The sequence below is a fragment of the Phymastichus coffea genome, unplaced genomic scaffold (genome assembly GCF_024137745.1).
Source record: "Phymastichus coffea isolate CEN01 unplaced genomic scaffold, Cenicafe_Pcof_1.1 PCOF00074, whole genome shotgun sequence".
NCBI lineage: Eukaryota > Metazoa > Arthropoda > Insecta > Hymenoptera > Eulophidae > Phymastichus > Phymastichus coffea.
This window is the reverse complement of record NW_026706885.1, coordinates 1035491-1051579: the sequence shown is the minus strand read 5'-3', so window position 1 is coordinate 1051579 and position 16089 is coordinate 1035491. Positions and strand designations below refer to the sequence as shown.

Genomic DNA, 16089 nt, shown 5'->3' with positions numbered 1-16089 from the left:
AAGCCACAACTTAGCTTGATGCATCGACTTTCCGCGCATTTAGGTATGCCAATATTTATAGAGACTATAATAGAGGACATTTTAATAGCAGCTTAAAGTCTATTTTCATGTAACTTATAATAGTTCGTTTCCTGCATCATTGTTCTCAGAAGTAGAGATTGAGAGGGTGGGTATTGAATAGGTACTAAAATATCGTAATTTGCAACTCTGAATTTAATAGAAAAGGCCTAAAACGCTTTATCATTTATTTCGATCCGGGTTAATTATTTTAAAACATTAATTTCCTTTTAATCAAACTAAAACGACGTAATGATATAATTAGAATATTCATTATAAAATTTATAAATATACTTTAGTTTGCGCCATTGTTACATAATGCGTCCGAACGATCAACAAGTGAATGCCTATTGTGATTAATTAACGTATCGCATGTTAATAACAGCACATCCTATTTAGGCGCTTTTTGATCAATCCTCTTCACGTGTCTTTGTTCAAAAATCGTATACTCTTTCCGGAATTTTTCGAGGAGCAGTACGAAAAAAGAATGAAACAAAACCCAATGACCCGATGAGGCATCGAACGTGTACACTTTTTTTCCAATAAAACACGCACTCTCGGTGCTGTCTCACTCTCTTCCACTCTCAGCATGAGTCTAACTCTGTCCCCTCCTCTCTTTGTATCCTCGCGTCTCTCAAAGGCGCACGCTCTCGCGTCATCGGCCAGTCGAGTGTGAGCGCGCATCGCGAGAGTAACGCGCAGCTGTAGGTGTAAGAAGAAAAGTAAACAAGAATAAAACAAGAGACGTGCAGTGCGCGTAATGCGTGTTTTCAAAAGGTTCTGGGACCGTGCGTGACCGCGCAATCGCTTTGCAGATCTGCTTCGACTTCCTTCCCAGGTTACTATTACATACATTCCTTTTTTTCTTATTTCTTTCAATCCTCTCCGATGTGCTATTCAATGCGTTTTCAGATAGGTGCGTACTAACAAAGAAAAGCTTTTATTAATCACTATCGTTTTCTTCTCTTTCTTGCTCGTAGATGAGTCACTGCTATAGTGTGCAGTGAGAAAGTTGATCGAAAAAAGCTGTGCTCATTAATAAAGAATAACATTGACTCTTAAAGATTGGTTTTAGAAGTGTTGACGTCTGTCGTAGAATATTAATTAATTTGGATTTGTCCATTTAATGTTTGTTTCTTTGCGAAATTGATAACCAATAATAAATATATACTCACTAGGAATTCATAGACCTACAATTCTTTTGCTCCTTCATTTGCTTTAGTTTGCAAACTAAAGTAAACCAAGGAGTCAACATAAATGATGCATTGTATAAGAAAATTTGATTTTGATTTGAACTCGAGTAAATTAGTTTTAAGTGGCTCTCTCTCTTTCTCTCTCATGATTGTCATTTTTATTTTCGACACTAGAAAAAACATTTTTTTCCGTAAAATATCATTATTTTTAAATGAAGCCGTGCCACTTGTAATGTAGAAATCGTCGTTACGATAAAAAGACGCTTATTACGAGCTGTTGAAAAATTTAACAACGGCAAATGCCTTATTTATCGCGATGCCACTCCGCGGCGTGTCGAGTCAAGGTGATCCAAGGAAACGTCAATTGACGCGCAAGGAAAATTGAGAATTATTTTGAATAACGATATAGCAGCCTTAACGGATTTCTTGATGCACGAGGCTGACCATTGTAACAACTCTCATTGAGGGCTTAGTCATATAGCGTGATGCGGGACAACACGGAAAGACTAATTATTTTTATTGCGAGTGCGTCTAGTTATTAAAACGGCAGCAACACAAAATCTTAAACATCGTAACTCGCCAAACGGAAGTTTGATTAAGTAGATAAGGTTGCTTCTCTGGTGCATAATATTTGCATAATCTTAAACTTTTATTTCGCAACAAAGAGTTTGCATAATACGTGAAGCTCAAGAGTTAAAAGAAAATATCACTCTGAACTTTCCTGCGATGACTCAACGCGGGAGTCTCGCACAAAGTTAGATCGCCAAAATATTGGTGTTTTTCAACTTGATAAATATGTGGCTGACGACGACATTCTTAAATATATGTCTGTATAAGATCAATGCGAGGAATGGAAACAAAAATATCGCGGTAGCTTATGACTGACTATATCTATAACAGTGATCAAGTCACAACACCCTTTATCGGCTACACCTTCTCCATCTTTTATTAGATCCGAGGCAGAGAATGGCTGTGCGAAGCCCCGCGCACGCAGCGATATTCTTTGATTACAGCGGCGGCTTTGCGCGCTTGCCTAAAGCTTTTGTTTGGTCGTTGCTTTTTTCCGGATTCCCTTGCAAGCTTTTCGGAACGTTCGACTAGTCTACTGATCAACCGAGCTGTTGATGGATGCGTTAGTAAAATCGTTATTCGATACACGCGTAATGGCAATTGTTCGGCAAGAGGCTGCGGCAAAAATTATTAATCATGTCAAAGCACGTTTCTGGACGAGGAGACGCTAAAATCGATTATTTAGTAAGTTGGACGATTTGATTTCTACTTTTGTTACTTCTTCCTTCAAACAATGTCTAGCTTTAGTCTAGACACTGAACTAATCGGTAACTTCAAATATTTATACTTGTAATCTTAGCTAAAAATAAAGCTAGTCTGCATTCGAAGTTAAGAAAAGTGAAGCTTTAACAGAGCGGGCCAATTTAATCGATCGATTGAACAAAATGACTAAAATTGTACAATTATGCATTGCTGGGTATACATGTCGATAAACTTCGTTTCATTGGTTTAGGCGAAAAATCGCGTGAAATAAACAAGGCACTCGGCGATGGCGCACCGTGCGCTAATAGCGCAGCCGTGCAGTGTACTAGAATAATTCAACGATAGAGAAAACAAGAGAAAGCAAGTACACTTGTAAGGCGAGCGCGGAACTTGAAGCGGCGACATGAAACAAGCGGCAAGCCCTAGAAGAGACGAGCAACTGCACGTATGCAAGACAACGCTGAGAGCGAGCCTGCAATCGGAGTTTGGGGGAATGCTCGCGGGATTTCGGGGTACAATCTCGGTCCAGGAGAGACTCAATGGCGCTGGTGCGCGTCTTATTTTTAGAAGACTCGCGATACAAGTTATTAACCCCCCGCGCGCGAAGCTCGCGCTTGGTCGCTCGTGTATGTGTATCGTGTGTGTGTGTGTGTGTGTGTGTGTGTGCGCGTGGGGGGGTATGTGTGCGCGCGCGCCGCTCGTATACCGATCGTTTAGGAGGTTTCTCTACCTTTCAACGCTGGCGCGCGGCGCGGCCCGCTCGCGCGTCTTGCGCACGTATATATACGCACACACGGCGAAAAAGAGAATGCCGCAAACAAAGGCGAGACGATGGCGCCAAGTCAGGGAATTAACGTCGGGGAACAAGACGTGTGTCGTGATACGCACCATCCACCTGAGCTCCGTCTCGGAGGCTCCGAGGCTTACCCTTTTTTTCTTTGCCAATGTTCTCGCCAGCTTTCGTTAATCTCGTCACGGAGGCTTCGCCCTTCCAACGTATTTCCGATCCCATTGAGCAGTTTCGTACAATTTTTCATCGATCGAATATGTACACAACTCAACTGTGCAAAACATCCGTGATCTTGCGACTGGTCGACAACCTATTTCAATTAAGCGCAAACCATTCAGATCAGTTTTCATTTAGCAACCGCGTGCAATAGTTTTATAAGACTGTGCCAATTTTTATGCCAAAAAGTTATACCTTTGTGTGTGGTTGTAAGCAAATAACGCTTTCAGAATACCTCGGTGTACTTTCGTTTTTTTGTTACATTGCATTGTTCTTGGTATACCAGCTAATCAAAAGATATGACCATGCTCTCACAACAGGATCAATTGTTACTTTTTCGCGCGTTTTCTATAGAATATTATGATTTCTTGTCATTGTTATTGTCGGGATGGATGCTCTTAAATAGATATATGCGAAGGTAAAATTCAATTTGATCTAGCTTTTGATATCCATACTCGTACAAATATTAATCATCTTGAAATGATTTCCATACCAAACCCAGCTCCAAACAATCAATTGGAAATTTTTTGTACATAGCTGGGATGATAAATTAATTATTTGTTTTAGGTGTTAGGTCCAAATAAATCAAGAATAAGCGAGCAATCACGATGAACAAAAGCGAGCTGAACATAATGCTGAACGGCAACGGAAGCGCAAACAACAACCAGCAGCTTTACCCGGGTGTAATATTACGCTCAACAGTGGCGCAACAACGAGATCACTCGCACATTCCGGTGCCAAGATCAGGCAGTGCAGTTAACTGCATTCCATCCAAATTTCACCCGAACGTGATAGGCCACGCGGCCTTGCGCCCATCAACGAGTCACCAACATCAGCATCAGCACCCACCCGTCGGAAAATCAATGTCTGTCGCCGCGCAGAGGGCTGCCTTTGAAAAACTCGACGCAGCCGCCGTCGCAAGCAGTAGCAGTCCCGTCAAACTTGTGCGCGCCAGCAGCACTAACAGCAACAGTCAGACGGAGATACCGTCGCCGGTTACCTGTCGCAGCCCCCGGCTTGATCGTAGCAATAGCTTTCAAGAGGCTAGTCGCTGGAAGGCTAAGTTCGAAGAGGCTGAAAAACGCAGAAAGATGCTGCTGCAGAAGAGCGAGTCTGGTCAGTTGGCGCTTTTTTTCTTATTTTCAACGAATATCATTAGTACTGCTCTACAATTGATCAATTTACTGTTGATGACTGTTTGTTCAAACTTAATTTTTTATTGAGAACTTCGTTATCTGGGTTTTTATTGCAGTTCAAACTTCATTATGGCTCTTTCAAATTCAGTTAAATAACAGTTACGTAACATCATATAAAATGTTTCTTGATTCTAGAATCAAAAGAAATTACATTTTATCAAGCTCGTTCGTAAAGCGACCTACATCCTATATCAGCAATGTTACGATAATTTCTTTATAAAATATATCAAAGGTCCCTTTAATTTTCCGAGTAAATAATCTGTACATCATTCACAACTGCAGAGAGACAGTAAAAGTTGCAAGCTCGAAATATAACGTACAGCACAGACAGCAAACGAAGTAAAATTTAACGGCATAACACGGCGGGTGCGCCTCTCGTTTTTTATTTCATTCATTATCCCGGCCGAAAGCTAGGGAACGAGAATCCCAAAAGAAATAAATACGGAAGAAGCGCACGACGAGGGTTGATCGCGCGACAGTGCGTGAGCACGAAACTAGGTCACGTGGCAGGGAATTGGCGGAATGTTGTTGGAAAGTTTATTACGAAATTTTTTCTTTTCAGTGCTTCTGCTATTGTTGATTTATTATGAAAAATAACGAAATACGCAAATTATAGTTTGTTATGGCATTTCCAAATCGAGTAGCATTGGAAGGAATTTGATCATTCGATTGTTGCTGCTTTTCTTTTATTTTAATTCAAAGTTAATCAAAACATTCTTGTATAGAAACTACACGCTTACGAAAATGAAAATATTCGTTTTCGTTCATTTTTGTTGGGTTACTTACATTTTTTTACGATTGTCATTTCGATACCGTAAGGTTTTTATTACTTATCAAGGAGTCAGCAAGGGGACAAATGTGAAAAAGTTAGGAAATTAAGTTACCCTAGTACAGGAGGGTTGGTTCCATGTGCATGTGTATATACGCTCTTTAGGCGCTCACGTGACAAGCATTTTACAGAGCTGTATATACGCAGGAAGAATATTTGATTTTGAGGGTAATGTTATCTATTTCCACTATAAACTTTAAAATAAGAGCGTAGTATAGCTGGTCATTTAATTTTATGATTCTAAGAATCTTTTTTATTTAAAATTGAACTGCATCGAATTATCGAATAGCAAGAAAGTGAAGTAAATTTACGTTTCATTATTCGAAAAAAATTCTTTCGATCACATTAGAACTAACAGTTTTATGATTTTGTTTTTAAATAATCGTCTGCATCTTTTTTATGCGAAATTAAGCATCTAAATAAATTTGATATTACAAACAATACATACATGTTGTAGTAATTGTTATAGCAAAGGAGTAATGATTTCTACAACTTGTGTGTACTTTAACCAGCGTTGATCTTTGAATTAGCAAAGCAACTAAGCAATTCTTCAAAATATTAATAAAATTCTACGTAATGATTCGGTGTATATAGCTGAAACCTTTACATCCCCAATCAATTCAATTTTTGACAGCTCGCTGCTGCAATCGAGCATTTATTTATAATTTCAAGTGTTGGTTGGGGAGGTCAAAGCATGTTGATAAAAGTATAATCTACGGAGAAACGCCTTGATGACTCCTTGCGGGCAGATGATTCACGTATCCAGAGGCGATACAGTGGTGCATGCAGATCGGCTGGTCCGCTGGCTTAGTCACTCGTCAGTGCTGCTGTGTGCTCTTAAACATTGCAAATACGCAATGCTCACGCACCACGACGACGGTGGTCAATCCAATGAATAATGACGAGATTTTATTCTCGAGCACGTTTTTCTACGTGCTCTTGTATCACTTTGCATTTGACATTTTATTGTTGCGCGTACGCGGCATTCGAATACAGTCAAAGACATTATGGTATACTGAGTCACTTTTCAAATATACCCTTTGGATACACCGTATAGCAATACGATTCGATGTAGAATGTGTTATAGCAGTGACAAATTTAATTGAGAGATACGTGTTTTTATTATGTTTATATATATATATATAATAAAACGACAAATATTAATTGGTCTCTCTCTCTCTTTCGCTCGCTCTTGGTACTTTACTTGGTACTTTAGGTTACGAATGTTGCATTCGTTTTAATAAATTTTTATTAGTTTGTTATTTTTCTACAGTGAACAGAGAAAATGCCGATCTTGAGAAGAAGTACCAGCAATTACTCAGGCAAAATAACACGTTACAAACACAACTACAAGATAAGAGTGAGAAGTTAGATAAAATGCGATCAGGTAATCTTATACTTTTATAAACATTTTATCAAAAACATTGTTTTCTCAATAATACTATATATATTAAAAACGCTAACATTGTATATTCAAAAGATTGATTATTTATAAAGGTAAATTTACAATTAGTACTATGCGCTAAATTTTGGCAATGCATGATTTCGTACTTTTTATGCGATTTTTTTACCATGCACGTAGTTATTATTCGCGTCACGTAGAAAAGTTTTATGTAAGTCAAGGTAAATAGATACAGTGAATCGTTCATGCTTGACATGTTCGTTCATTTACGAATTTATACTATAAAATTGATAAAAGTGCATTGCAATGTAAATTTAAAGTATGAATAAAAAACACACTTACACAAGTAAGAAGAAAACACTCGGGCCATTTTGTTGTTTAGTATCCGAAGCTGTCTGCAAAGAGTACGAACAACTCAAGCGACAATACGATGTTGAGACGGGAGCGATGCACAAGGCTATGCAGCAGGCTTCCCAAGTAAGTTAATCGTACGATGTATTTATTATAGAATGACAAGTTTCACGACCAAAACGCATTGATCTTTTTGAACGGCTGGATTTAGGCTTCATATTTCAATATATTTATATTTAATTACGTTTATGTAAGCGCACAAAGTAGCTATTTTGAATTTTAGTTATTTACTTTACAACTCAATTTCAATTCTTGCGCCTTTGACGAAAAGACGTCTCGACTACGCATGCGTAAACTACCACCGTCCACTACAAACAATCACGATTCACAAAGCAGAACATCGTCTCCCATCGGTGTTTGTTTGACACTTCCACACACTTCCGTATCTACAAAATCAATAGCATCAATATGTGAAGAAGAATTTGTGGCTATTTCAAATCGAAGATAATAACATTGTGTTCGTAATGTCCAGCTCTGATAGTGAGGAAGAAGTTCCATTTCAACCTGAATCCCAAAAAGATGGAAAAGACTCAATACCTGCAAAGTCAAAGCTTAAATATGAAAAAGCTTACGAAACTTATGTCGAATGGAAAAAGAAAATTGGCGTAACAACAACAGAAAATTGGCTGATAGAATATTTCAACAGATATATGCAAAAATACAAACCACCCAGTGTATTGGCACATTATTCTATGTTAAAAAGTTTAATAAAAGTGCATGAAAATATTAATATCGGCAACTATAGCATCTTAAATGCCAAATTAAAAACTTATGCGACAGGATACGAAAGTAAAAAATCTCTCGTGTTCACGAATGACCAGCTTTCAAAATATTTACAAGAAGCTCCTGACAGAATACATCTTGCCAATAAGGTTAGTTTTCACAGCCTTGATATAGCTAGGAGATTTACCGTTGTAGTAGTGAGCATCGGAGAAATCGGGGAGAGGGGATAGTAACACAACAGAATTGTAGTTTACACTTTTAAATAAACTGATTTATTACCGACACGTTAGATCTCTTAATTATCATTAATAATTTTTTTCATTTGATATTTGTATAATATACTATAGTCCGAGCCTGTTTGAAAATAATTTTGCTCGTTGCATTATTAAAATTTTTTTACTAAAACAACATTATTGTGGCTAATGCAGTTATTAAATTTTCTTCATAGATTCTGTAAGTTTAAATACTCATTTAGCCAAATTTGTACTAGTATGACCTACGGTGTGAATTTGCAAAATTATACTTGGTAATTACAAACAAAAAAAACTATAGGTATATTATAACGACAGTACACTATGAATTCATATATAAATATAAATCTTGCGTTATTTGTAAAGTATGAAAATTAAGACTTCAAAATGAATATTCTCGAAAAAATAAAAATCCGTAAATACGAAAAAAAGTACGCTAAGAAAAGAAGAGAGCCGTTTAGTTTCGTATTACAATAACTTTGTTGCCTCTCATGTAATTTTATTGTTGATTTTGTTGCTACATTTTTTATAAAATCTGTTATTATATTCTAAAACGGAGAAATAACTTATGAACAACTTAACGAAACTTAAAATTATTTTTTGAGATAATACTATAACTTACAAATTTTATTTTCACGTGATCGCAATTCCGTTCCCATTCGAAACGACAAATTTAAGAAATAATGGTAAAACATTGCAGCTTTGCGTTCCTCCCCAATTCTTAAAAAACTTACCTTAAGCACATCGTACCAAATGAATTCAAGAAATGAATAAAATCTTAACATTTGCAGGTCGTTATGATTTTTGGAATTATGGGCTGCTGTCGTGTAGATGAGATTACTAAAATAAGAGTGAGTGATATTAAGAAAGAAGGGCAAGTACTTATTGTAAATATACCCAAAGAGAATGCAAAAAATAACAAGCCTAGAAAATTCACAATTTACGCAGATATGAGTGCTATAGTAAAAAAATACTTAAATCTACGTTCTAAGGGTACACCGACCGATCGCGTCTTCGTAAATTATCAAAAAGGATTATGCACGAAACAGCCAATAGGTAAAAATAAAATGCACTCTATTCCAAAGCAAATAGCAAGATGGCTAGAACTTGATGATCCTAGCTTGTATTCTGGCCTCGCGATAAGGCACACAGCGGATACTTTTTTATCCACCTCGGACGTTGGTACGACAATTGTATTGAACCGACTGAAAGAGTGGAATCGTGACGATATAGATCAGACTCACGAACAAGATCCATTGGGAGATGATTCCCAGTCAAATTTACCTGCGACGTCTGCCAATTTAAATGGCAAAGTGATAAATGACCAGGCGTATACATATATTACACATACCAATTTGAGTGATGAAGATGAGCAACAACCAGAATGTTCAGCGCCACTTTCGAAACGTCGAAAAATTGACCAACTTGATAATCCTTCGACTAGTGCCTCTGATTTAACACGGCAAACAAATTCTAAGAAAGATCAAACACGACAAACAAATTCTAAGAAAGATCACTCGGTTAATATTCATTACTCTATATTTTTGTAAACTTATTAATAAATACGAATGTTCTATTGAAACAACAATCGAAAAGTTCGGAAAGATCAATGTGTCAAAATCACAACAATTCTCTAAACAAAATTTTTATTTTACAGTGGTATCAACAAAATCGCGAATTGAAAAGGCGATCACAAGTGATAACTCAAAGATATCTGCAAGCAAATCCAGATGCTTTGAATGATTTCGATTTGCAAGACGAGGTCGACAATCATGCTGACGATATCGAACAGCTCCGTGAAACCGTAACAGGTGTGTACCTTTGTTAATCTTTGTTCCACTTTGCGAATTTCTGTATCACTTGGTACTAAGGAAATTAAGTTTTTTCGAGAGGCTAAAAAACGTTGCCTTGTTTGCACAGAACTCAGCCAAGAGGTTGCCAAGTTGCAAACGGAACTTAGTGCCGCCAGATTACAAGAGTTCGAAGCTCAAGAGCAAGTGACACATCTAACTGCTCAACTGGAGGAAGAACGAGTGGCTAGAGAAAACGGTACAATTTTGTGTTTCATACTTTTCATAATAATGTGACCGTCAACATTCTAATAATATACATAAACACTTAATTTGTTTTTTTAACTTTCCCAATAAAATATAAACTTTAATTTATAGAAGAAGAAAACGTAAGAAAAATCAAGACCCAAAAGGAGAACATGGAGCGAGTAACTAAAATGGTAGCTGATGAAGTTCAAGCACTCAAAACTCAATGTGATAATGAAAGAGAAAATGCGAGAATGGCTAAAATTGAAGCCGATAAAGTCGGTATCTACTTTCCTTATTATAAGTATAAATTTACTAATTTTTTTGCAATTAGTAAATACAATTAAATGGATATTCAATCGTAGATTCAAAAAGAGCGAAATGTTCTGGCACATCAATCAGCTTTACTAATGGTAGACGTAGGCAACGATCCAAGCGGACGTCTTTTGGTACTACTTCAAGAAGTGGAGACACTAAAAAGAACATTGGAAGAAGAGAAGCAAGCACACGCAGCTCAGATACAAGTCCTCCAAGAAAAACTCGAGGAAAAAGAATCCAATGTTGAGTTTGAGATCGTTGAAGAAAAGCTCAAACTGTCTGAGGCAGAACTAGTAATGGTCGAACAACGAGCAGAACGAGCAGAGAATATCGCTGAAGCGATGAAAGGAAGAGTACGTGAACTCGAACTCAAAGTCGCTGAGCTCGAAAAGAAGGCGAGTGCACCACCTCCACCGCCACTACCTCCACCACCACCTCCTCCACCGATGCCAACATCTTCTACGAATGGCTCGCCGTCTCTCAAACTCATTACTAGAGAAAAATTGTCTAGTGAGACAAATAATTCGGCTGTGGAAAATATGGAAAATATGCTTGGTATTAATAAAAAATCACCCCCAATGCCTCAACAACCTGGTTAGTTTAATTTTTTTTTATCACATAGCTTCTTAATAATTTTGTTGATTTTGTCATTCAATTTCAAAAACTTTGTTTTAATTTTGATAGTAAAAAAAAAATACAAAATAGGATCCTTAGACAATAGTTCATAAATTATTCAATACTGATTCGCATAATATTAATTACGATTTATTTTGCAGCTATCGACGACATAATAAATCAAATAAAAGGTGGACGTTTTACGTTAAAACAGACTGATGTTAGTGTTATTTTTCAATACCAATCAAATTTTCAAATATCAAACATGAGTATTTTCTAAAAATATATACACATTTACAGAAACAGCGTGAGGAAGAAAGAAAACGAAAACAAGAGGAAGAAAGTAAACCGCCAGCAGTATCAGAAATGCTTAATATTTTAGGGACCATGAGACGAAGGGCTAAACCAACTCGAAATTCAATAAAATTTTCTAATGGACCTTCGTGATTGAAAAGTATCATCTCTGTATTATAAATATGTAATTTATATCAAAACTGAATATTTATGTAAGATATTTTTAAGAAACTGCCAGCTTTTCATATGACGTTATTAATGTAAGTTTTATTATATAAATATAGATCGTTTTTGTTAAAAAATGTTTGGATTAATTCGACTGCATTAACTTTATTTTAATAAATCATAAAGATTTTGCTTTAGGTAAAACTTTATTCGTGGATAATAATTAATAACACTAAACATAAAAAACTTATCCAAATTCTTCAATATTTTACGCCATGAATATACTTTACTAAACTAAATTTTTTTAGTCAAAATAATTTTATTATATAGATTAAGCCAGCTAAATTAAAATAATACTATTTCATTGTTTACTAAGTTATCACCATGACATTTGAACAATTTTAATTTCGAATCATTTCTAATCATAATTTCGAATTTAAAATTCTATTCATGTTAAGTACTTTACTAATTGAAAATTAAAAAAAGTTAAATAATTAATTATTTAAACAAGCACTGAGGTGATTGGCAATATTTTATTTATGCACATATAGTGAAGTCGATTAAAAAGCTTTTCCGATATTCCGTGGGCAAAGTGCCTCTTTCTCGCACGCTCGGCAAAAAACGTGCGTTGAAAATCGCACTTTTCATACGTATAAAAAAATACGGTACGGTACATGTTCGGCTCGCTTCGCTCGGGTGTGAACGACACACGAGACAAGAATCTACTTTCCCGTACTTTTATCGCAATGTACTATTATTTAGTTCAATTAGCTATCACGTTATATTACATTACCCAACTAGTTTTGAAAAGTAGTTTCTTTTCTGTAGGAGGTTTGTTTAAACGAAATGGCTTATTTTGTTTTGACTATGAATCAACTGCTAATTAATAAGAATACTTGATATCTTTTAATAAGTTGTGTTTTATTCAAGATAGTAACAGGTGCGTATGGAGGTTTAAATTACTCTAGATAGGTTTTGTTAGGAAAAATTAACGGAAGATCGCTTAGTAACCGAAAATGTTGCTAAAAAAATTGCGTTCTAGAACAAATGCAAATGTACACTACCAAAAATTCTTTTGTATAACTATCCAATAGTAAAATTACAAATGATGTAATAACTAACTCCGAGTGTAGTAATTTTATTAGTCTTATACTAATAAAATTACAAATTATAATAAATTTACAATTCGTCTTGTAAAATTACGTCTCTGAGACTAGTAATCTTACGATAGCCGAAATCTTGGCTTTTGTTGTAAAAATACTATCTCGACTGTAAAAGTATTACTACACTAGACTAGTAAATTGACTAGCTGCTAGCGATTTTATTGCTCTTAGAATAAATCCATTTCGTGTCTAACTCAAATTAGTAATTTTACAAAAGTATTTTTTACAGTGTACGATTTTTATCCTTAACAAGGTTTACATTCGAAAGTCATTTTGATTTTGTCAGTAAAAATTACAACCTGGAAAACCATGCAATAACGTGTAACTTTTATTGACATCAATCTGCTACGAATTTTCGAAAATTTCAATAGATTTTCATATATTGGGTTGAAAATTTTGTAATATCCAAAAATGAAAATTATTCAATATTACAGTTAACAAAATAGATCTTCTGAATAGAAATACAAAGAAAACTATGGTTGCGAAAAAAATGTTCCAATTATCTCGATTGGAGGATCCTTTCTTCTGTTCATTAGATCTAACATCCAAAATGTTTGATTCCATTTGGTTACAATTATCACGTATCGTCGTTGGCAATTCGTCAAAGAGAGCTTAAGAATCCTTTGAATCCAAGGAAATATATACCGATCCACAATGGCAGACCTCGCTGAGGCAAATAAATCGATTTGAAAATTAGAGTTCCCGCTTCTGTTATGTGGTACCACTCGCGGAGAGTAACTTCTTTCTGGGAAGATATGATCCACTATGCCGTTGTATTTGCCCGAATAGAGTATTTCGAACAACGATTGGTTACTTCAGTTTGTTTCGGCATTTTATAATAAAGATGCTAGCCACGAAGAAATACTTGAAAGTGCTTTCGAATTGATAATCGGAATGTACAGTAGTAAAGCTAAAAAAGTTTTAATTAGAAAATGTAATGTATTCACACTTAGCGATCTTCGGTATTTACATTTCAGTGAAGCTAAAAGCAAAACTAAATTCGCATTTGAATCTTGGCCACCGACTGTAGGTGCAGTTAGGCAACATACGTATAGAGTTTTTTTTTTATCAAATACAGTGGTAGCTAGGAAATGAAAATGTAATTGCTACGGATTGGGGATGGGAAATCGTTAATGATATGCTATTACCTGTAGGAAATGTTGATTCGCCCTTACCGAAAAATGTGCTCGAACAAGTATCATGTTCACGCAGTAAAAAAGAATGTATCGATGCTTCGTGAAACTGCAAGAAAAATGGTGTACGATGCACGAATCTGTGTGCACATTGTCGAAACAATACTTTTGATAAGAATAATGAAAATTTCTATTTTAATATCTATGAAAATGTTAACGATGATACGTGTGTGATGGATGAAAGTATAAGGATTGTTAAAGCTTTTCATCTGAATCTACAATTTATAATTGATTAATAGTAGTTATCGAAAGATAAAAAATCAACGGATAGAATTTTATAACAATAAATTCTGTAACTATGATTATAAATTAAGTAAGCTCAGTAATGTTTTTTAGTAACAATAATTAATAATTATGTAAGCGTAGTAATATTTTTTGAATAATTGTAAAGTGTGCGTATTTCGACAATTTGTGAAGTTATATATATATTTATGAAGTTATATGATTTGTAAATTTTCTTTGTTTTCGTAGCTTAATGAATAAATCGATTTAACAATGCCAATGAAGATTTTTTTCACAATTATAAAAAATTCATAAAATGTATGTATTTGATACAAATAATGAAATAATGGTCAAAGAATAATGTATAAGAGTATTACGGAAAAAATATTTGATTGATAATGTTCATATTAAGTTGTAATAGTGCGCAAAAAAGTTGTAATACTAACTAAAATCTGATATTTGTCTAAAATGTATATTTTTGTTATCATTGCCAAAATACCCCAAAAGAAAAAGAAATTGTTAAAATAGTATCAATATATACGATAAAAATTAATGTTAAAGATAAATCAGAGCGTGCCGTGCTTATATATAGCACTCTATTACTATATGTATAGATTAAACCTCTCCGCTTTCGGCTCCCCGCCACTCGCCGACTTTTACTCGCGGGGTATTTTCGCTCGACCTTTGATTCAAATTTTCACCTATTTAAACTCAAAATAATCCATAAGTGTAAATAGGAGATTTGTAGTCCAAGAATTGAGCTTTCTAATGGTGTATACAAATTTCACATACAAAAATGACCCGAGCAAGAGTAAATTTTGCAAGATAGCTATAAAAAGAGCTTTCACAACGCTATATCTTAAAAACTAATAATCTGACAGACCCCAAGTTGCAAGCTCTTAATTTTTAATACAAACTGCATGGTGAATTTTTGAAAAGTACCCTTTTTCCGCTTGTTTTAATTTTTCAAATTTTTCTTGACTCGATATTATCTGATTAACACGATTGATCGCTTATTTTGAAGATAATCGAGTTACTTACAACTTTCTCCATTGAAGTATATACTTTAAACGAAAACTGGTAGTGTTACACGTGAAAAACATGTTTTTGTAAATCTTAAAAATTGTTTAATAAATCTGTATTTTAATTATCTGCAGGTGGATTTCAGTTAAAAAATTCGTCCCGAAAAAGTCTAAATTGATTGGTCTAAATGTAAATACAATAACTGGAATAACATACTCGCAGAATCAATCGCTCGTATAATAAACAATTAAATCGCATAACAATGCTTTTATTCCTGTTGCATTTGATATCGTCGGACAATAGATAATGAGAATATCCTCGATTACTTATCTATTTAAAAGCACGAATACGTTTTTTCAACGTAATGATAATTAATTAATCCTTTCTTGTGTTATCACGATTGATAAGATGCGTCACGTACCTTCATTTATTATTATTCACCTTTCCAATGTCTGGAGTTTTTTACATTTTCTTATCCATTCATTTTCTACTTGCTGCTATAAAAGTTTCAATCGCTTTCGTCTTGACGATTGCAATTTTCTTCTCTCCAAAAGGCTCTTTATAAAGAAAACATGACTGCTCTACCTCGCTATATCGTCTTGTGGTTGATACATTATTTAAAGAATCATAAAATCTAAAAATAATAAAATACAATGGTGTTAAAGACGAAGGATTTTTTTAGAACACGTAATGGCATTTACATGAAAACAAAAAGTGAAA

At 35.0% G+C, this 16089-nt stretch overlaps 1 protein-coding gene across 2 annotated transcripts; it reads left to right on the top strand.

The window, feature by feature from the left end:
- Positions 1-740: 740 nt before the first annotated feature.
- Positions 741-16047, top strand: LOC131668119 (shootin-1-like). Of its 2 annotated transcripts, XM_058942003.1 has the most exons (10): positions 741-895; positions 4096-4644; positions 6827-6940; positions 7338-7432; positions 9998-10151; positions 10261-10389; positions 10509-10654; positions 10742-11288; positions 11471-11529; positions 11610-16043. In XM_058942003.1, exons 2-10 carry the CDS (start codon positions 4137-4139, stop codon positions 11754-11756), a joined length of 1899 nt encoding a protein of 632 aa, XP_058797986.1. In that variant the 5' UTR covers positions 741-895; positions 4096-4136; the 3' UTR covers positions 11757-16043. The 2 variants fall into 2 exon arrangements, with proteins under 2 accessions (XP_058797986.1, XP_058797985.1); XM_058942002.1 differs by lacking the exons at positions 741-895; positions 4096-4644; positions 6827-6940; positions 7338-7432 and adding exons at positions 7469-8238; positions 9132-9860 and having other exon boundaries at positions 11610-16047.
- The last annotated feature ends 42 nt before the right edge of the window (positions 16048-16089 follow it).

Excerpts from the sequence above, each read along its gene's own strand:
- LOC131668119 (XM_058942002.1), top strand. The coding sequence starts at position 7,831 with ATGTCCAGCTCTGATAGTGAGGAAGAAGTTCCATTTCAACCTGAATCC. Across the intron at positions 9,861-9,997 it reads ATTCTAAGAAAGATCACTCG|TGGTATCAACAAAATCGCGA; the intron begins GTTAATATTCAT and ends TTTATTTTACAG. Across the intron at positions 10,655-10,741 it reads CTAAAATTGAAGCCGATAAA|ATTCAAAAAGAGCGAAATGT; the intron begins GTCGGTATCTAC and ends ATTCAATCGTAG.